Source organism: Prionailurus bengalensis, chromosome D2, assembly GCF_016509475.1.
Source record: "Prionailurus bengalensis isolate Pbe53 chromosome D2, Fcat_Pben_1.1_paternal_pri, whole genome shotgun sequence".
Taxonomy (NCBI): Eukaryota; Metazoa; Chordata; class Mammalia; order Carnivora; family Felidae; genus Prionailurus; species Prionailurus bengalensis.
This window is the reverse complement of record NC_057351.1, coordinates 17,450,156-17,471,907: the sequence shown is the minus strand read 5'-3', so window position 1 is coordinate 17,471,907 and position 21,752 is coordinate 17,450,156. Positions and strand designations below refer to the sequence as shown.

The 21,752-nt window shown below is 53.0% G+C and overlaps 1 protein-coding gene across 3 annotated transcripts in view; it reads left to right on the top strand.

Moving 5' to 3' along the window:
• The first annotated feature begins 6,732 nt into the window (after positions 1 to 6,732).
• Positions 6,733 to 21,752, top strand: part of CAPN9 (calpain 9) — a 45,076-nt gene continuing 30,056 nt past the window's right edge. For 2 of the 3 annotated variants that reach the window (XM_043596332.1, XM_043596331.1), the window contains exons 1-4: positions 6,733 to 6,945; positions 13,762 to 13,831; positions 18,118 to 18,236; positions 19,693 to 19,826. In XM_043596332.1, the coding sequence (XP_043452267.1) occupies positions 6,733 to 6,945; positions 13,762 to 13,831; positions 18,118 to 18,236; positions 19,693 to 19,826 (536 nt within the window). The remainder of the gene's footprint in view (positions 6,946 to 13,761; positions 13,832 to 18,117; positions 18,237 to 19,692; positions 19,827 to 21,752) is intronic. The other variant, XM_043596333.1, reaches the window with a different exon arrangement.

Sequence of the window (21,752 nt, the reverse complement as noted above, 5' to 3'; positions counted from 1 at the left end):
TCCCGAGCTCTGCTGGTAAACGCTTTTCTGCCTGATTTACATGCACTGATCTGCATAACTTGAAGGAGAACGTACAGGACTGCGTGCAGGGGATGGCCAGGAATCCTATGTGCTGGTTATTGCTTGTACCGCTTTTACTGTTGTCATTAAAACCTAAATCACATTTGCAGCACATAACTTTATAAAACAACATCAGGGGCAAAATGAAGCACAGAAGTCACATACACCTTCCACAAACGGCTTCAGTGAGATATAATTCACCCATTACACAATTCACCTACTTCAAGGACACAATTCAACAATGTTTATTAGGTACGTGCAACCATCACCACAGCCAGTTTCAGCACATTCTCATCACAGCAGAGAAACCCCGGATCCTATAGTTATCACCCCCACCCCCTGCTCTCCCCTAGCCCCGGGCACCCGCTAACCTATTTGCTGTCTCTACAGATTTTCCTATTCTGGTCATCCACGTGAACGGAATCCTAGAATATCTTGGTCCACTTGGGCTGGTAACAAAAATGCCGCAGACTGTGTGGCTTGAACAGCAAACGTTTGTCACAGATCTGGAAACTGAGAACGTCCCAAGTTCAAAGCACCGCCAGATCGGGTGTCTGATGAGAACCCATTTCTTGGTTCGCGGATGACCGTCTTTTCACTGCGCCCCCAATGGTAAAGGGGATGAAGGAGCTTTCTGGAACCTCTTGCAGAGGACAGTGATCCCATTCATGAGGGTTCCACCCTCATGACCTAACCACCCCCAAAGGCTCCACCACCAAATACCATCGCATCGGGGGTTAGGTTTCAACACATGAATTTGGCAGTGGGGGGCGGGGGACACGCAGACGTTCGGTCTATAGTATATAATATGTGGATTTTTGTGACTGGCTTCTTTCAGTTGGCACAGCATTTCCACGGTTTCTGCAGTTGAGCATGAAGTGTCCTCACTTCATTCTTTCTTATGACCTGCTCATATTCTACTGTGTGGCTACACCACATTTTGTTTATCCATTGAGCAGTTGATATGGATTATTTCTACCTTTGGGCTACTGTGAATAATATGGCTATACCCACTCATGAACAAGGTTTCGTGTGGACATATATTTTCATTTTGGGGGGTGGGGAGATGCCTAGGCATGGGGTGGCTAGGTCCCACGGTAACTGTGTTTAATCACTTGTGGAACTGCTAGACCATTTTCCAAAGTTTTACGTCCCCAGAAGCTCACGCACTTTTTAATTACCTAAGATAAGCAGGAACCTCTATTTATAAATCAGACATCGTAATCGAACTTGTAACTGTAGTAGCTCCTACCACAGTACTCTGGTGACAAGAACCCCATCAAAAAGAAGCAATTATTATATTCTTTTATGTCCTTATAGCTAGGACTGACAGCGACTTTATAAATTATCTTTCCATGGGAGCCTGAGCTAATAAATCCCCTTTGCAAGTTGGAGCACAAGGATTGCTCTGAGATTTTATGAAGGCCATTAGCTCAGAGGAGACAAATAGTTCTTCTCCTGAGCCATTCATCCTGCGCAAACGTAGCATGTGTTTGCTGCCTAATGGCGCCTTTCCCAACGTGGGAGAATACAACTTACGAGAATCTGAACACGATGTGTCAAAAGACGAAATGAAAAGTGACGAAAGATGAGACGCAGGAAGATAAACCTGTACCACGGAAAGAGATGGGCATTAAATCAAATCCGTGCCAATTACTCAACATGCAGCTGGGTGTGTGATGTACGAGAGGGCGCAAATGGGGGTCTTTTCAATTAAATCAATTATTTTAATAAACGCGGCAGCATCGTGGAAAATGTGCAAATGCCTACGATGAGAGGATTTTTCTTTTTTTTTTTATTCCTTCCCTTTCAGCTACAGAAAAGCTACACAAGCTTTGACCTCTGGTAGCAAAGAACCTTGTTTGTCAGCAGTAATTCACAAGAATGATGCTCTGGTCACTATGCTCCTGCTTCTCTCGAGCCATGATTTCATCAGTGTTCCCTGTAAAACAGTGAATGCCCAATCAGATGATATCATTGATAATAATAAGATAGATGTGAGGCGAAAGTATCTTTTTGGTTCTGATTATCGTTTTGTGTTACTGAATCTCAGAAATCACAACAGCAGTAGACGTGGATGCCACATTGGAGATGAGTGGTTTTTAACTCCAGGGCAACAAGCTCATTGGGGAATTCGGTGAAAACTGTGGATTTTCAGCCTAGAAAAATGAGCAGGGACCATAGATTATTTTGGGGTTTCCGGTTTGGCGTCCCTGGGCCAGCCTAGCCGGCAGGGTTGCGAATGACAACCAGAGAATCTTAGCTGTAGATTCTCACACAACAGATGTCTTTGGACTCTGCTGACTGGGCAGAAAAAAGTCCCAGGTGACAGGAACCTGTAGGACAGGCACGAAAATCACCTCCTGTGGCTACCGATGACTGTCCTTCCTCCTACACGATGGGAGATGCTTTAGGACATTCCCAACTCCGCATTTTTCATGCCCAGAGCCATGTGACTTGTTCTCAAAGTCCCCTGGGGCTTCGGACCTCCCTTATTCCAGTCTCCCTAAAAGTGAGCTCAAAATAAAATCAAGGCTCATGATGTCTGACGTTCCAGTAAATCCAAGGGCTCCTCAAAGCTAAGCTGGACGCATCCCGGGACCCTGGGACAGGCTGTGTAAGTACTTGTGAGGCGTCCTGGATTGGGGACGATCGAGGACAGTTGAGTGTTCTGCCTGGATGTTCTGGGATAATTCCTCTGGTGCATCAGAGGGTGCCCGATGTGGTGCTTGGACTTAGGATAAAAGGATCCTTCAGATCCTTGCAGAGCAAATCCCCCATAGTATCTCTGGAAACGAGGGAAGGAATCTTCCAGACTCACCCCCATCCATGTTTCCGTTGGGTGATCCAGCGGAGAATCGGGGCGGGGATTAACATCTGAGATAAGGGATCTTACGCAGCGGAATTAGGGTCAGGACAATTTACACCCTCACAGAGCCAAGGGGATCAATGCCACAGGGGAGAGTTTCTCTAGCTCTGGTGTTCTGCTTTCTCATCCAGGCCAGGAAGCCCCAGCGGACTGCCCTGAGAGACCCCCAGCCGTCCTGGGTCGACCTGTGGAGACCTTGTACAACCCTCAGCAGAGCCCTCCCCAAAACGAACTGAACTGACCTTTCTCATCAGATCTGCAGACTGGGAGCTCAGACCAAATTTATTTATTTATTTATTTAATGTTTATTTTTGAGCGAGAGAAAGAAAGTGAGCAGGGGAGGGGCAGAGAGAAAGGGAGACACAGAATCCGAAGCAGGCTCCAGGCTCCGAGCTGTCAGCACCACAGCCTGCTGCGGGGCTCGAACTCACGTGAGATCATGACCTGAGCTGAAGTCGGACGCTTAACCGACTGAGCCACCCAGGCTCCCCAGACCAAATTGATCTGATTTAGAAAATGATGCGTAACAGGGATTTTTCAAAATTATTTATTCACTTGTTTTTTTTTCTTTAGCTAGAGAAAGCGCGTGAGTCAGGGGGCAGGGCAGAGGACGAGAGAGACGTGGGGCCCGATCCCACGCACCTTGGGATCGTGACCTGAGCCAAAATCAAGAGTCCGATGCTCAATCCATTAAGCCACCCAGGCGCCCCCAGGGATCTTTTTTCAATGCTAAATCCCAAACCAGTGGGTGTTTACCACCCCCCCCAGTCATGCTGAGCTCCTGGCTACCTCAGGATGATGGGCCCCCATATTTATTGTTTCCTGGGAGGTGTATCAGTTAGCTTTCGCTGCGTAACAATCCACCTCCAGCTGAAGGGCTTTAAACAGCACATTGTCCTTCATGAGTCCGTGGTTGGTGTTTCACATCGGGCTCAGCCAGGCTTCCTGTTCTGGGCGGGCTCTGCTCTCTCCACCAGAGCTGGCTTGGAAGGGCACAGCGGAGCTGGGATGGCTCTGGGCAGCCGAGATGGCTGGACCCTCTCTCCCTGCGGCCCCTCGCGCGGCAGCACGCTGGCCAGGGCTTGTGGACACGGTGCCACAAGGGTTCTCAGGACCGGGCAGAAGTCCCAGGGTGTCCAGGGGCCCGGGGACATAAGAAAAGTTCCCACAGGGCACGGAGAGGAAGTGGGAAATGTTCCTGGTAATGGGGTGGGGTGGGGTTTCTAAGAGGGGAAACTCCCTAGTTGCCAGAAGGGGGTTCGAATGACGCTGGACAGCCCGGCCGTGACCGTTTCCACGGCTGAGAAGGAAGGGTCACCTTTGCCACCGAGGCGTTGCCCTGACCACGGGTGGAGGCGGCAGAGCCGAGAGACCAGCCAGGGTTCGAGCCCCACAGACGGTTCCGTGCTGACACCGTGGAACCTGCTGGTCTCTAAAGTCAACAGTGTGGCGGTGAAATGAATAAGCGGGCAGCGTCTTTCCCTTTGCATGGGTGTGGGTCTATCTGCTGGAGAAGTTGCTAGGAGGAAATGGCTGGCTCAGGGGGTCTGGGCGTTTGTAATTTTTTTTTTTTAATTTTTAAAATCTTTATTTATTTTCAAGAGAGAGAGAGAGAGAGACAGAGCACGAGCCGGGGGGTGGGGGGCAGGGAGAGAGAGGGAGACACAACCTGAACGGGGCTCCAGGCTCAGAGCTGTCAGCACAGAGCCCGATGCGGGGCTCGAACTCGGGAACCGGGAGATCATGACGTGAGCGGAAGTCGGCCGCTCAACCGACTGAGCCACCCAGGCGCCCCCTTTGATGGAGTTTAATAAGCCACAGTCCATGGGGCGCCTGGGTGGCGCAGTCGGTTAAGCGTCCGACTTCAGCCAGGTCACGATCTCGCGGTCCGTGAGTTCGAGCCCCGCGTCGGGCTCTGGGCTGATGGCTCAGAGCCTGGAGCCTGTTTCCGATTCTGTGTCTCCCTCTCTCTCTGCCCCTCCCCCGTTCATGCTCTGTCTCTCTCTGTTCCAAAAATAAATAAACGTTGAAAAAAAAATTTTAATAAGCCACAGTCCAAAGTGCTTATAACAGTTTACACCCTGCACTCCCACCAGCAAGGAGGAGGGTGTTTTCCTCCCATCGTATCCAAAGTTTTGAACGTCTAGGTCTACCCCTCATCCGTTCTTGTACTCGGGTCGGGGTCCCAGCACCCCACGAGGAAGCCCTGACACTACTAATCCTCCGAAAAGAACCTGTCCCTTCCCACCAGTCTCTCCCACCGCCCCTGGCTGGCGCAAGCCACGCCCCTCCCACCTGCACACCGGGCACGCGCCCCGGCTCACCTGCCTTCTGGTGTCTTCCTCCACCCCTCCCCACACAGCAGGCGGCCGGCCCTGAACGGCACCCATCGCCTGCTGAGCCAGGTGTGGAAAACAGGACAACCCCCGGTACAGGATCAAATCTGTTTTGTGTACTTGTGACCCGTTTGCCCTGCGGTAATGTCCGAGCCCACTGGAGTCCGAGGACCAAGGGGCTGCACCCGGGTGAGGGTTCAGACCATTGGTTTTTGAGTTTTGCTCAGAGGCATCACAGACACCCCCCCCCCCCCCCCAGATATGATCCTTGGATCCCTCTGTCCCACGCACGAACACCCGGGCTTGCTCTGGAGAAAGGAGAGCAAAACGTATTCGTTGCAGGCCAAGTGTGAGGAGGGAGGGACTGGAAGGCCCCCCGAGGCCCCGCTAAGGATCAATTAATTTAGAATTCACTTCAGCAGATTGTTCTGCCAAGGGGAAGGAAATACAGCTAAAATGACGAATGGGCCCTGTGCGGCCTACGGGGCTCAGAGCCACCCGTGTCTCTGGGCTGGAGACCGGCAGACAGAACTTATTACAAGAAACATACAAACAAAACGAAACAAAACAAAACCCAAAAGCACAAAACTGGTTCTTTCAGTCCACGGGAGAGATCCAGGCGGAAAGACCCCTGTCCAGAGACCCACGTAATGGGAATGGAATAAGGACCCAAATTCCTGGCGCGCGGGGAAGGCCCCACATTAAACGGCGTGGTCGGTGTTGAATTTCACTTCCCCTGGGGCACTTGAAGGGGAAATTCTCAGAAACCTGGGCTGGTGATCATTTCCTTGACGGAGGTGCCACCAGAAATGGATGACCCTCATACTGTCAACACCCGTCTGCCTGGCTGTTGTCCTGACTCCGAGAAAACAGGCACGGACTGCCCAAGGTCACCCTAGACAAAACTGGAAGTTCAAGCCACGCGTCACAACTTTGAGGTCTACACATTCCCTGTACAGCAAGAGGCAGGGTCCACCCGACAGAAAGTGTGTGGAACTAAGCCGAAACCCCTGGGAACTGGGGGGTCCTGTAAAAACCCTCGTCCCGGGCTTTTAACGCAAGACCCCGTGACTCCAACGCCGACCGTGACTATATCGAGAATCGCAGAGAAATCCTTGTAAAGTGCTTAGAAGACCAGGGGCTTCACGCAGCGGCCCTTTTGCCCTCTCTCCCCATAACGCAATCCTCTCTCTCCCACGGGGTCTCCCCGGTGCATTCAGCAGAATCGGCCCAGGCTCACTGCTCCCCCTGGGTCTGCAGGCGCCCTGGGAGGGAGGGCAGAGAGCCCTCTCCACAGTTTGCCATCAGGGCGTGCCTCCTTTCCGTGGTGACGGGGAGGTTCCCAGGCAAACAGGTGGAGGCCAAGGGCCACTCAGCCCAGGTGCCCCCGAGCTGGCTCCTTCCTGGCTGACACAGTCCCCTTGCTTCTTCCCACCTATCGGGAGCCCACCCGCCAGGGGAGCAGCCATGCCCTACCTCTATCGGGCCCCAGGGCCCCAGAAGCACCCGGTTCCCAAGGACGCCCGCGCCACCCACTCCTCGGGCCAGAGCTTCGAGCAGCTGAGGCAGGAGTGTGTGCAGAAGGGCATCCTGTTTGAGGACGCAGACTTCCCAGCCGACAGCTCCTCGCTCTTCTACAGTGAGAGGCCCCAGATCCCCTTCGTGTGGAAACGGCCGGGGGTGAGTACAGCAGGAACGGGGGGTGCAGGCGGGGGGGGGCTCAGCAGCCCAGGAGAGGGGGTCCTGGGAGGGCGGGCTGCACACACACACACATCTGCCAGGCACATCGGCCGAGTCCACTGCTGAGATGCTGGGCGGTTTGCACGGGAAACGACACACAGGGGGCACATATGGGCAGGTCAGGGATGCTCCCGGGGGTCTGGCTACACCCCACCCTCAGCTCTCTGACTCCCACCCACGGGAGCCCGGGACTGGGCCCCGGCTCCAGAGAGGGGCCTGTCAGTCGGCCGCAAGTGGGGATCAAAACGTATCCAAGCCAAGTCTCCGGTGACACGTTCTCGCCGCATGGGCACACGTGACGTGCCTGTAGCTTCTGGCCACAGCCGGGGTGCTCGGTGTGGATGGACAGTCGCTCAGCAAGCAAGTGCTCAGTAAGGGGATGCACAGGACGCTCGGAACACAGGGCTTCTCTCCCGGAACCACGCATCTGCCTTCCCGGAGGGGAGCCGGCCTCCGAGCTGCCCCACCCCCAACAGTCTGGAGGAGATGGTCCCCAGGGGCGCCAGCACGAGGAGTCAATATTTGCTGTGCTGGTTAGTCAGGCCTTGACCTCTGCCCGGGCGCCGCTGGCCGTCATTCCCTCCAGGCGGGGACTGGCCTGGGAGCGGCTCCCGTGGGGACGGGTCGCCACGGGCAGGGCGAGCACAGAAAGGGCTGGGCTGAGACGCTGGGTGGACCCCCCCCCCCCACAAAGAGTGCCCGCAGGACATTGTCAGTTTATCATGGGTGCCCTTGGGGCCAACACCTGTGGAAAGACGAGCAGGGGTGGGCGGAAGGAGCCCCGGGGGGCTGGGATAGGGCCCCACGAAGGCCTCGGCCAGCCGCACGGGGCGCTCTGGAGCTGGGATGGGCTCTCAGAGTCGCCTGGTGTGGGGGTGACAGGCCCACCTGGGTCTGTGCCCTTCACCGATGAGTCGCGGGATGCGGTACCCCTGAAAGCCATGACCTTTGAAGAGGCAGCTTTTTCAGCACCCCCAACCGGGGGAACAAGACCCTCCCGGCTGCTGGGGGGTCTTTTGTCTTCCACAGAAGCGGGGGGGGGGGGTGGTGGGGGGGGGTAATGATGCTGCTTCCCATGCTGAGCTGTTGCAAGGATTCCTGTGCTAACGTGTAGGGCACGCAGAAAGGGGCCTGTAAATAAGTGTCACTGTGATCGCTGCCCTCTGTCACTGTACCTGGACACCATCACCTCCCGGGCCCAGGAGGTGCCCTGCCCCCGCAGTCTGCCCCTCCACCCTCTGGCATCACCTGTCATTCCGCTGCCTACAACTCCCCTTCTCTTGGCCAGAGCTGGACTTTCTCCAGCACGAAAGCTTGATGCGCACAGGCCAGGGCGGGGAACGCCTTTGTTCCCATTCCCGGAGGCGGGCCCCCCCATGGAACAAGGGCCACCGGGACCCCCGAGGGATTCCAGAGTCCCAGAGCTCAGCTCTAGGAGCTAGTCGTCTTCGCTGCTGATCTCCCTTGGGATTGCCCCAAATGATGGGTGAGGCCGCCACCCACAGACCAGAGCCCCCCGGCACACCCCAGCCCCTCTGCCCTCGGCCGAGGGCCCCAACGACGTCTTTATTTATCTTAACTCAGGTCGACTGGGTTGCTGTCCTTCCTGTGGACTCAATCTCAGAGTCTGTTCTGCCTTTCACTTCGCGTGCACCTGAGACAGACCTTCCCTTCTGTCCTCATTCCCAGAAACACACCTCTCCGCTTCCTCTCCGAGGGGTTTTGCAGACTTGTGTGAAATCGGGAGCAAGGGCCTGGGTGGGGGGTGAGGACTGATATTCCTCTTGCTGGACGGAGGTCCAGGGTCCCTGGCACAGGGCCGGGGGCCGGGGGGCAGCAGGGAAATGGCAGCAACGTCCCTCCAGAAGGCCTGTGTGGCTTGGGTGCCGGTGGTGCCTGCTGGGGCCGCAAGTGCGGAGCTGCCCAGGGGGACCGCGGGGCGGGGTGCCCTCCCCAGCACCACCTTCTTGTCAAACACGGCTGTGCTTTGCAGGCCGGGCATGAGCACAGGAGCGGCCGGAATCAGAGAAGCCAGAGGGCGGTCCGCAGCCAGCCTTGCCCTCCAGGGAGCCCAGGGCAACGGTGCACTGAAGGGGATCACCTGGGGGCCTGCAGTGGAGGTGGGGGGGGGTGTGTGACACGTTCTGCTTGGGGAGAAGGTGAGATCACCTCCAGGGGGCCGCCTGGAAAGGGCCGTGAGTGGGGTCTGAGTGGGGAGGGGCGGGTCTCGGGCACGGAGGGCCATGGTGCAGTCAACCAGGGGCCTGTCTTCCTGGGCCCCCGCAGCCCGACTTCCTTAGATCACAAGTGTCTCATCTGGCCTTTTTCTCCTCGATTCCCTGTCTGCCTGCGTCCATCTGCTTTCTTCTTCTGTGATCCCCTCCCTCACTTCGCAGCCTAAACCCCGGGCCGCACCTCCTTGTAAAGATGCCCACACCCCTCTAGCTTGGGTACACTGTGGCATGGGGCCATGACTGCCTCGCCCAGGCGGCTCACCCCTACCCCTGTGCCTCCAGAGGCCGCGGGCTGTCCTGAGACCACCCCCCCCCCCAAGCCCCGTGTCCCCATGTACCTCCACGGCCCTGGGAAGCACACCCCTGTCAATCATAGGGCCCGGCCTCTCCGAATTTGTTAGAACTGTGACTTTGCCCCCTTTTAAATTGATTACTTAGTGCAGAAAAGTCTATGCGTGGGGCTGAGCCCCTGATGATGTACCAAGTGAACGAAACAGGCCCCGAGCAAACATGCCTCCGGAACGAACCCCAGGCGCACAGGCAGCGCACCCAGATACACACAGAGCCAGCACGCACCTGAGACGTCCGCACGGGCCATCTGTGCCCCACGCCTACACGGGTCGCACACGTTTCACACGCGTGAAACTCACATCCGTCAACACGTGCGGTCACGCGGCACATGGCATCGAACACTTGGCCGCGCGGCGCCCCTTCCTTGGGCATGCGCATCCTCGGAACCCCCAGGACGGCGCCCGTACCGCCGCCCGCCCCCTGTCCCCGTCCCCCCCCCCCACGCCCCCCCCCCCCCCACCGCTCACGGGCACCCGGCAGGGACCGCTGTCCTGGCCACGCATCCGGGTACCCCCGGGCTTGACACCGGCTGGCTGATGGGTGTTCACTTGGTGACAGTTTCTGAGTCTTCTCCCTTTGTATTTTCCTCCATCAAACCACAGTTTGGATGCAATTCGATAAAAGTCTCTTGGACAACAAGTGACTGCAAGATGCAGCCCAGAGACCGCGGCAGCTGCGGGCTAGTGGGTGCAGTGGGGGGGATGGGCCGGCGGGAGGCGGGGGAGGGGGCGGTCGAGAGGGGGAGCAGGCGGGGCCCGTCGCCCACTGCCCGTCTGGCCTCCAGGCAGTCCGGCACCTGCCACAGCCTGCTGGGCAGAATCTGCCAAGCTTCAGTCCATTTTGCATCCACTATGGGAGTGAGCCACCGCGGCAGTGGGGGTCCTGCTTGCTGGGTCCCTATAGCGCCCCCTGATGGCGGCTGGCTGTGCAGGGAGCGCCGTGGGAGGCCCCCGGGTGCCCCTTCGGGGCAGGGGCTCCAATACACGTTCCGTACCTGGCGCCGAATGTCCAAGGTGGAGGAGGGCGGGCTGTGTGTCACGCGACAGAGGCTGGAGAGGTTAGATGGCCTGCGCCGAGCCCCTCTGCTGATCGGGGAGGGCTACCGCGGGGACCTCACCTTCCCACGGCCCGGCCCTGAGCCGCCTGCAACCCCCCTGGGGAACTGGGCTCACGGAGGGGACACAGCGCGTGTGAGAGGGTCCCCACCGGCCTGGTCGAGGAGCTGCCCCCCACCACGTTGCGCTGCCCTTCCTGCCCTTCCCCTGGCCCGAGTTTCCTGAAATATTGGGAAATGAAGCCAAGCGGCGCTCTCCCCCAGATGTTCTGGGGGTCGTCACTGTGCCTGGCGGGCGCATCCTGCGGGCTGCAGAGAGCACCATCATTGTATACTTTGGCTCTTTGCCTTGAGAAGTCCTCCTCCCCGCAAAGAAATCGCCATCCTCTGGTGATTGTTTGGGACACGGGCCAGAGGAGCAGCAGGGTCCCGGGGAGCTTGAGGAAACCCCTTCAGGGCAGAGCTGTCCCCTGAGGCATCCACCCCGGGACTGGTGAGGACCTCTCCTTCCAGTCCTGTTTCTGGAAATAAGCAGGAAAGCCCCTTACTCAGCCTGCACTCAGATCCAGTTTAAATGGCCAAGCATCTGCTGTATGCCAGAACTTTCCTCTCTGTCTTATGATTTGTTGTTTCCTCTCCCTGCACCTTCACCCGACTCCCTACTCAACGGCCTGCTTCTCCCAGACGCCCTCCCTGACTGCTCCAGCTAAAATAGCCTGCGCCTCACGCCATCACTTTCCATCCCGGTGCTTAGCGCTCCTGAACTTGTACATCTGCTCGCTTGTTTCCGGTCTGTCCCCCCTCACTGGGCAGGGGGCAGGGGGTTTCTCTGTCTTGGTCTTTGCCATAGTCCGTGCCAGGAATGGAGACTGGTGCCCCAGAAAACTGGAAAGAATATATGAGTTTTATACAATTGCTTTCAAATGCCTTTTTGTTCATGTTTTATGCGTATCTCTCTGTATATATAAGTGTATGTATAAATAACTATGTATACACAATAATATAATATGTGAACTATAGAATAGAATATATATAATGCACTGAGGTAAAGTGACATGAGAGATATATGCACATATCTCCCACTATATAGTGTGTATATGCATGTGTATATGTGTGTGTGTGCATATATATAAATGGTAAAACCTTGGACTGCAAGTAACTTGTTCTGTGAGTATTCCACAAGGTGAGCAAACATTTCTAATAAATTTTAACTTTATAAACCAGCAATGTCTTGCAATACAGGCAGTACGTGATGCCCAACGTCACATGACCACAACTGAGCCAATGGTTCTCTCTCTCTGTCTGTCTCTCTTCGTCTCTCTCTGTCTCTCTGTCTCTCACCGCAGGATTGTGGGTGATCGTCTCCCATGCTCAAATGCTCAGTCTCAGGCCATGGTGTTTGACAGAAATCAGAGATTTTTCAGGATGTTGGAAAGTTCCCGCAACTGGGACTCGTGTATTTTTTGTCGCTTCTAAGCACCTGAGGACAGTCCTTTGTTTTTCCATACAAGAGTGAGCTTAGGAATGCTTTGCTTCATTCTGGGTCATTGGCTAGGTTCCTTGTTAAAGTTGCACGAAAAGAAAAGGATTCTACAGGGGCACCTGGGTGGCTCAGTCGGTTAAGCGTCCGACTTCAGCTCAGGTCACGATCTCGCGGTCCGTGAGTTCGAGCCCCGCCTCGGGCTCTGGGCTGATGGCTCGGAGCCTGGAGCCTGCTTCCGATTCTGTGTCTCCCTCTCTCTCTGCCCCTCCCCCGTTCATGCTCTGTCTCTCTCTGTCCCAAAAATAAATAAATGTTAAAAAAAAAAAAAGAAAAAAAAAAGGATTCCATTGAACCAACAAACAGCCTGATTCCATCAGTGATAGTGAAAGTCGTCCTACACAGTAACCCTCCTCTCTCTCGTCTCCCTCACACCAGCCACGAAGCTTTTCAAAGGGAAGTACAGGTTAATTTATTTTTTTCTTTGTATTTTGCATTTTCCTTATTTTGTTATATCACAGTATTGTAATCATTCTTATATGAATATTTTTGGGTTGCGGAAGGAATCATCTGAGTTTCCGTGATTTCTTATGGGGCAGTCCGGTTTGATATACAAGTGCTTTGGATTACAAGCATGTTTCCAGAACGAATTATGCTCGCAAACCAAGGCTTTACTGCATATATATATGTACGCACAATACATATTTTAAAAAAGAAAGAAGCTGGGTGGGGAGAGTGGAAATTTGTATTTAATCCTAGACACCAGTCTGTGGTATGTGTATTACCCCATTAAAAAAAATTTTTTTTAATGTTTTTATTGATTTTTGAGACAGAGAGACAGAGCATGAACAGGGGAGGGTCAGAGAGAGAGGGAGACACAGAATCTGAAACAGGCTCCAGGCTCTAAGCTATCAGGACAGAGCCCGATGCGGGGCTCAAACTCATGGACCGTGAGATCATAACCTGAGCTGACGTCGGATGCTTGACTGAGCCACCCAGCTGCCCCTGTATCACCCCATTTTATTTTTTTTTTCTTCAACTTTTTTTTTTTTTAATTTATTTTTGGGACAGAGAGAGACAGAGCATGAACGGGGGAGGGGCAGAGAGAGAGGGAGACACAGAATCGGAAACAGGCTCCAGGCTCCGAGTCATCAGCCCAGAGCCTGACACAGGGCTCGAACTCACGGACCGCGAGATCGTGACCTGGCTGAAGTCGGATGCTTAACCGACTGCGCCACCCAGGCGCCCCTGTATCACCCCATTTTAAGATGAGGCATTTGAAGCCCACAGAAGGTGTAATGCCCATAAGCCAGGAGTCAGGATTCGAACTCATGCCCCCCCTGACTCCTAGCCCAGGGAACCTTCGGTTCCTGGTCCTGCTTTGCAGCCTGGCATGGCAGGAGTTGTCTGACCAGAGGACTGCACTGAGGGACCTCGCAGAAGGTAGGACCTCTCCCCAGGGGATGAGGGATGTCTCCCAGAGACAGGCCCAGGTTTGTGGCATCCCTCCGTAGGAAAAGAATCAAATACAGAAAGAGCCCTCTGCTCCCAGAACGGAGAGAGACCCTGCACCTGCTCCAAGCACACCGGCCCAGGACGTGGCGGGCCTCACTTCAGTAACGCCTTTGTTCTTCCAGGAAATAGTGGAAAACCCAGAATTCATCCTTGGAGGGGCCACCAGGACAGATATCTGCCAGGGGGAGCTTGGTAAGTGGGGGAGATGGGGCCTGGAGAGAGGGGGGTTGGACAGAGCACCCGTAGGGGCCAGTAGGAGAGGGCCTCTGAGCTGCTTCCATGACAAAGGCAGCACGGGACCCTGGAAACCCAAGGGGCACAGGGTTTGGGGGAACAGCACTGCTGCCCCCTGCTGCTTCCTGCTCTCCTCCCTCCCAGTCTGCCAGTCTGTGCCCCCAGATGGAGCCCAGCAGACCTGGGCAACTTGTACTCTTGTTCCCTGGGGGCGGATGTGCCTACGGTGTGGGGCTCGCGAGCCAGGAGTTTACAGAGAACAGAGATGCCCGGTGACGCTGGTCTGGCTCCCGGCCCCATGACACAGCTAATACTTGCATTAACTCGTCACCATGTCACCCTCCCAGTGACCCTCCCAATTTTATAAATGAGAACCCGACGCTGAGGGAGGCTAAGTAACGTGAGTCACAGGAGCGATAGCCAGGCGGTCGGGATCTGAACTTGCTCTTAACCATTATGCCGCCCAGGGGCTCAGACTTTGGGGCACCCCACCCCCCACCCCCGAGCTTCACAATCTCCTTCCTACAATTGACCCGAGAGTACCCCCAAGTCAGTTACATTGGATCTTGCATTTCAGGATTTAGTCCAACATTGGACTGGGTTTACCTTTATTCTATTTATGAAAAAAAAAGACCTTCTAAAAAAAAAAAAACAAACCAGTGGAGCTGTAAGCTTATGAGGCCCGGATTCACAGCTGATCATGCTCAATGACCCAGCTACCCAAACATTGAACCCAGAGTCACAAACCTAGAGGGATGATAGTTGGTAGATAGATAGATGATAGATGGATAGATAGATAGATAGATAATACATAGATTATGATGATGATGATAGATGATAGATAGATGATAGAAGATACATAGATGATGATAGATAGACAGATAGATACATAGATACATAGAAGATACATAGATAGATGATAGATAGATAGATAGATAGATAGATACATACATACATAGAAGATACATAGATGATAGATAGATAGATACATAGATACACAGAAGATAAATAGATAGATGGTAGATAGATAGATAGATAGAAGATACATAGATGATAGGTAGATAGATAGAAGATACATAGATGATAAATAGATAGATAGATAGATAGATGATACACAGATAGATGATAGATAGATACATAGATACATAGAAGATACATAGATGATAGATAAGATACATAGATGATGATGATGAAGATAGATAGAAGATACATAGATAGATGGTAGATAGATACATAAAAGATACATAGATGATAGATACATAGATACATAGATGATAGATACAAAGAGAGATACAATAATACAACATGAGTCCACTTACCCATGGTTTTTTTTTTTGTATAAATATAGTATTGTACTGCCAATGGATTTTCTCTTCCTCATGATTTTCTTACTAACATTTTCTTTTCTCTACCTTACTTAAAATTTTTTTAAATGTTTACACATAACATTACAGAGAGACAGAGCACGAGCTGGGGAGAGGCAGAAAGAGAGAGGGAGACAGAATCCGAAGCAGGCTCCAGGCTCCGAGCTGTCAGCACAGAGCCCGGCGTGGGGCTCGAACCCACGACCCGTGAGATCATGACCTGAGCCGAAGTCAGACGCATAAGTGACCGAGCCACCCAGGCGCCCCTCCAGCTTACTTTACTGTAGGCGTGCAGTACAGGATACATGTAACATCCAAAATATGTGTTAATCGACTTATCACTAAGGCCTTCAGTCAACAGTAGGCTACCGGTTGTTCATTTTAGGGGGAGCCAGAAGTTATACATGGGTTCCCAGTTGTGCCAGGGATTGGTGCCCCTTACCCCCATGTCGTTTAAAGGTCAACTGTACATAGGTGATAGAATTAGACAGCCTAGCTAGAACTTTGACCTTCCGAAACTATTTACATTCAGATTGGTCTTCATTTATTGAGGGTAAGCCTTCTCCGGGAGACTCTGTCTGTCCCTTCCTCATCTTCTCTCTCATCTCACCCCCAAACTCTTCCTCTATCTCCCTTCACTGCCCCCTCGCTTAGAAAGTCATCGTACAGGCTTCTTTGTGTTTCAAAGTTTTGGTTTGTCACAGGAGTGCAAACACCCATTTGGAATTACAACTGCATATTTAACCTTAGCTGGTGTTGATTGTAACTATTATTTTGTTTTCTTTAGTTTTTTAGTGTTTATATTTTTGAGAGAGAGAGAGAGAGAGAGAGAGAGAGAGAGAGAATGAGGGGGGGAGGGGCAGAGAGAGAGACACACAGAATCCAAAGCAGGCTCCAGGCTCTGAGCCATCAGCACAGACCCCGACGCAGGGCTCGAACTCACAGACCGCGAGATCATGACCTGAGCTGAAGTCAGAGGCTTAACCGAGCCACCCAGGTGCCCCTGTAACTAGTACTTTATAACAATTTTATTATTTCCAAATACTGTGCATATGTGTGCACAATGAGGGCTAACAATAAAATGAACAGCTGTGAGTCTGTCACCCAAAATACAAGCTAGAACATCACCATCTCCCACCTCTCCCGGTTGGCGGCCCCCTGCCTGCTATTGTCTGTTCATCCGGCTGCCCAACAAACTGACCTTGAGAGGGTACCCTTATTCTGGGCATAGCGCTGGGATAAGCAATACCCTGCATCCGTACGGGCCCAGCAGAGATAAAGCAATATTGCTCTGCTCTTGAGTCTTCCCCTTTGGTTTAAGTCGTGTGAATAGCACCGGCTTCTGAATCTCTTCCCTCAAACGCTCAGGGCATTCCTGGCTGAAGAGACACGATCTGCCACACTCTCAGGAAAAGAAAGGCATTTTCCTGCACCAGGCGAAGCCATAACTTGGAGAAGAGTGGGGAGGAGGTCAGCCCCACAGCAGGGGCCCCTCCATCAGACCCCAGAGCTGAAAGCAGGGACCACCTCCCGGGAGGCACTCAGTGAACCTTGCTGAACAAATGATCCTGTGTCCTTTCTCATTACCATCTCCCCAAGGCCGGACCCCAGGCTGCCAAAGAGCGGCTGAGGCGTTCGAAACCTGTGGCATGTGCCCCCTGGGGGACACCGTAGGGAAAGCCAGAAGCAGAGCGACTCTGGGAGTCGTTTCCCTGATGCTAGGCCTTCTGTGAGTCTCTCCTGCCTGTGCACAACAATCAGAAAGGGGTCATGGGGTATATGGTCTTTTCCAGAAATGTGAGCCCCGGGGAATCCCGGCTGAGGGCGACGGGGTCTTGAATTCCAACGACGGTGGTGGTATCTATGGCAAACAGATCTGGGAGAAAACAGAGGGGTTCCCGTTGGTTAAATGGATACTTCCAAATATCTGCTCACCCCTAGTTCCCAAGCAGCAATGAAGAGAGGGGCTCATTCCATTCTCAACGCGGGCAAGTGGCTGCGTCCGTCTGGTACAGCGCGGATCAGTACGGTCTGAGATCTGACTGCACCTTGCAGTTGTCCTCTAGATGTGTGTCATCATGAAGACATCGCTGCAGAAATCCGTAGATCAGTCAGCAAATCTTGACAATGAAAAATAATTGGAGGCGCGCCTGGGTGGCTCAGTCGGCTGAGCGTCCGACATCGGCCCAGGCCGTGACCTCGCGGCTCGTGAGTTCGAGCCCCGCGTCGGGCTCTGGGCTGACAGCTCAGAGTCTGGAGCCTGCTTCGGATTCCGTGTCTCCCTCTCACTCTGCCCCTAACCCACTCGCATTCTGTCTCTGTCTCTCTCATAAATAAACATTAAGACAATTTTAAAAAATAATAATTGGAGCTACTGTGATCTCTAACTACACGGAGTCTGGGCTGTGGGGAGGCCTCGGTGCCGTAAATATACTCCCCAGGCACTTGCAAGGGCTATTTCTGAGGGCCCCCCAATTTCCTGGGCTGCGCTTATGAATTGCCTATTTACCCAGCGCACGCTGACACTGACATATGGAGGCTTCGCCCTCTGGAGGGGAAGTCTCTGGAACCGCACAGAGCTGATGCATAATGGAGCATATGTCTGAAACCCAAGTGAGCGTATCCCATAACGCTGGCCAGCCGACAACAGCCGTGCGTGATAAACCGGGCAAGGGAAGAGCCAGGAAGGGAGGCAGAAGGTGGCGGGGGTGGGGGGGGTGGGGAGCAGAGGTATTTGGTGGTATTCTGTCCGTTTCCTTAAACGCGGAAAAGACGCGGCCACATCTGGAACGCCTCCCCTTCTCCTTCTGGCGTATAGAGTTTCCCAATTTACTGTGAACTGGGCGATGAAAACTGTGATTTATGGCCTTCATTTCGCAGGCGACTGCTGGCTATTAGCTGCCATCGCCTCCCTGACACTGAATGAAAAAGCTCTGGTTCGAGTCGTCCCCCAGGACCAAAGCTTTGGACCCGGTTATGCAGGGATATTCCACTTCCAGGTAAGAGGGGGCCTTGACCGATAGAGCTAGGTCTTTGGGGTCCTCTTCAGCTGCTTGGTAATCCCGGGAGGAACGCGCCCCCATCTGTGGGAAAGCCGCACCCCAAACTGGGCTTTGTCAAGGGCTAACGTCTAAACGCACTCAAAGGACCGCGTTCGGAATATATCCAGTAGAACTTTGGCAAGTCTGCAGGCCCACGCTACAGGTTTTCGTCTTTGGAATATCTTGTGCGTTCCGCATAAATGGCCTAAAACCCTTAGACCTCTCAGGGACTGGATTATTTCTCATATTTTTCTCAAACCGAGAGATTCTCCTTATTGAAGAAGCACAGATTTGGAGACGTGTGTGAGGGTAAGAAATAGAAGCAGAGAGAAGCACTGAGACGTCACCTGCTGGGGTCCCGGCAGGACACGCGTCGCCCCCGTGGGACCCGCGCAGAGCCTCACGTGGGCACGGCCTGCCTGGGAATCGGTTTGCAGCTTTCTTTCCACCCTGTTCCCTCTCCTCTCCCCACCTCTCCCCGTAGTCCCCGTGCAGAGCTGCCCACCCACGGACGCCCGCCCGTCCCTGTGCCTATGTGGGTGACCTCAGGCAGATTTCCTAGGGACCCCGGCCTTCACAAGCTGTCTGGAGAAACAAGGACTGATGTCGAGCTCGTGGGGTGTTCACAGAACTAAAAGGATCCGATGAAGGGGGCAGCACGGGGCAGGCACGCATTTCTGTCCCGACACGCCTGGGCCAGCCCCGTCCCCTCCGTCCCCAAGGCCGGCAATCTGAGTTCTGACATGGATGCACTCACACACGTGTGCATGCATGCACACGAATGCACGCGTACACGTATGTGAACATATGCGCTCACACACGTAGCTGGACTCACTTATGGGTACGTGTGTGAACACACAAGAACGCGTGCGCGCGTACATACGGGTGCACGCACACTCACCTGGTGTCGGCACACCTGGCACGAGTGTGCCCCACCACAGCCTCTCTCTGCGTGTGAATGGCCAAAAGAGATCAGTTATAGAGTTTCCGCCCCCGGGCAAAGAGGCAACTCAAGAGGCAGGGACATCCAAGATAACCTGCGATTGGTGGAGAGAGGGACATGGAGACGCGAGCTGGGCAGGAGCGGAGCAAACCCCACACGACCCCCTTCGCTTGGGAGAGAGGAGCTAACTCGGCCCACCCTACAGTGTCCACGTGTGACCCTGGCTCTGATGGGTCGACACTGGGTCTCCAATCCACTGCCAGCGGTGGGGTGGGATGCTTGGTGGACAAAGTCCAGGGGACCCATCATGGAACCCACGTGTGAGTTTCCTCAAGACCCTAAGGGAGGTTTGGCCTGAGGGAGGAACTGCCAAGGGAGCCCAGGGTGGGAGAAAGAGCCAAGCCTTTACAGATGGGGCTGGACCTCCCCTGTGCCTCACCCCCATGGTTTCCATCTCCATCCGGCCAACAGTTCTGGCAGCACAGCGAATGGCTGGATGTGGTCATCGATGACCGACTGCCCACCTTCAGGGACCGCCTGATCTTCCTCCACTCGGCCGACCACAGAGAGTTCTGGAGTGCCCTGCTGGAAAAAGCCTACGCCAAGTGAGTGTCCCCTGCAGGGCCAGGCCAAGGGCCAGGCAGGTCCAAGAAGTGGTCTCTATCCCTAGAGCCTTTTCAGAGAGCTTCAATGACAAGGGACACAGAGTTCACAGGTGTGGTTCCGTGTGGCCAACCCTCTTGGGGCTCGGTCAGGCTCGGAGGTGGAAAAGGAAAGTGTGGATAGTTTTCCTATCGTGGCTTAGCTGTGCCCATCCTTGGGCAGAGTGGTGACACATATCCCTCTTCTCTCCCTGTGTCACGAGTCTGGCCTTCCGAAGAGCTGGGAGGGGAGGTGGAAGAAATTATGGATGTGTTGACAGATCTTGGCTCTCCCGACTTCCCACCGAGCGCTGTTACAGCTCAAACATCTGGGCTGTGGTAAAATTGACCATTTTAATCCTTTTTCAGTATACAGTGCAGTGGCATTCAGTGCATTCACATTATTGTGCAACCGTCACCTCCAGGGGCCACAGCCTGTGCTTTCCAGGGCTGGGTGGGCATAGCTTCCTTCTCGGTGAGCCCAGCACAGGGAAATCCTCCCCCGGAAGCCCTGGAAAAGGCTTTGGGTCAAGAATTCCAGCTTGTAGGAGTCAGTGGAATATGAAGGGTATTCACTCAAAGAGTGAAGAATAAGTTTCCTAAAAAAGAAAATCTGTGTTTGGTTTTTGGTCATTAGAAGAGGCCCAAGATGATTGGGATACACCTCACCAGAAAACATGGACAGGGGACAAATAAACACATGGAAAGATGCTCAACATCATTTGTCACTGGGAAATTGTAAATTACAAACGATAGCGAAATACCACCACACACGTACAGCATCAATTTCTGACAAAGATGTGGGCAACAGGAACTCTCATTCATTGGTGGGGGGAGCCAATGAATGGCCACGGAGGGAGCCATGCTGGCCCAAATGGGTCATCCGTTTTGGAAGACAAGTTGGCAGTTTCTTACAAAACTGAACATACTCTTACCTAATGAATCATCAGTCACATTTCTTGGTAGATGAGTCGGGTAAAAAGTCATTTCTACCCAAATGACTTGGATACAAACTTAGGTCTACACAAAAACCTGAACACAAATGTTTTTAGCCCCATCATTCGCAATTGTCAAAGACTGGAAGCAGCCAAGGTGTCCTTCAAGATGAATGGGTAAATAAATGTGGTACTTTCAGGCAATGAAACAGTATTTAGTGATTTAAAAAAATGAGCTATCAAGCCATGAAAAGAAATGGATGAATCTTAAACACATATTGCAGAATGAAAGAAGCCAGTCTGAACACACGACATATTGTATGATTCCAACTGTATGACATTCTGGAAAAGGCGAAACTATGGAGACAATAAAAAGATCAGTGGTTGCCAGGAGTTCAGGGGGAGGGACAGAGGGGAGTAGGGATGAATATGTGGAGCACAAAGGATCTTTTTTTAGGGTGGCGAGACTATTCTGTAGGATACTGTAATAGTAAATACATGATGCCATTCATTTACCAAGCCCATAACCCTTTACGGCACAAACAATGAAGCTTAATACAAGAAGATTTAAAAATCATCGAGAAGGGTGAAGAATCCCAGGATGAAATGCGGGCTATGCATTTCATCTAACTATATCACAAATTTATGAGACAAACTCACTGGAGGGTAGGAGAAAAGGGAGCTAACCTGAGTAACGGTGGAGATGAGTGGGGTCTGTAAGATTAACGGCAAGAGGAATTATACATGAGCATTCTACTCGGGCTGATAAAGTTGTTTCTCATGGGGCACAGGACAACATTCTGATACCATTATACATATATAATTGTGTGTGTGTGTGTGTGTGTATGATATATGTGCTATACATGTGTGTATATATAATACATATATCATGCATATATACATGTATCATATATATGTTTTGTAATATATATGTTTCATATATAATATGTGATAC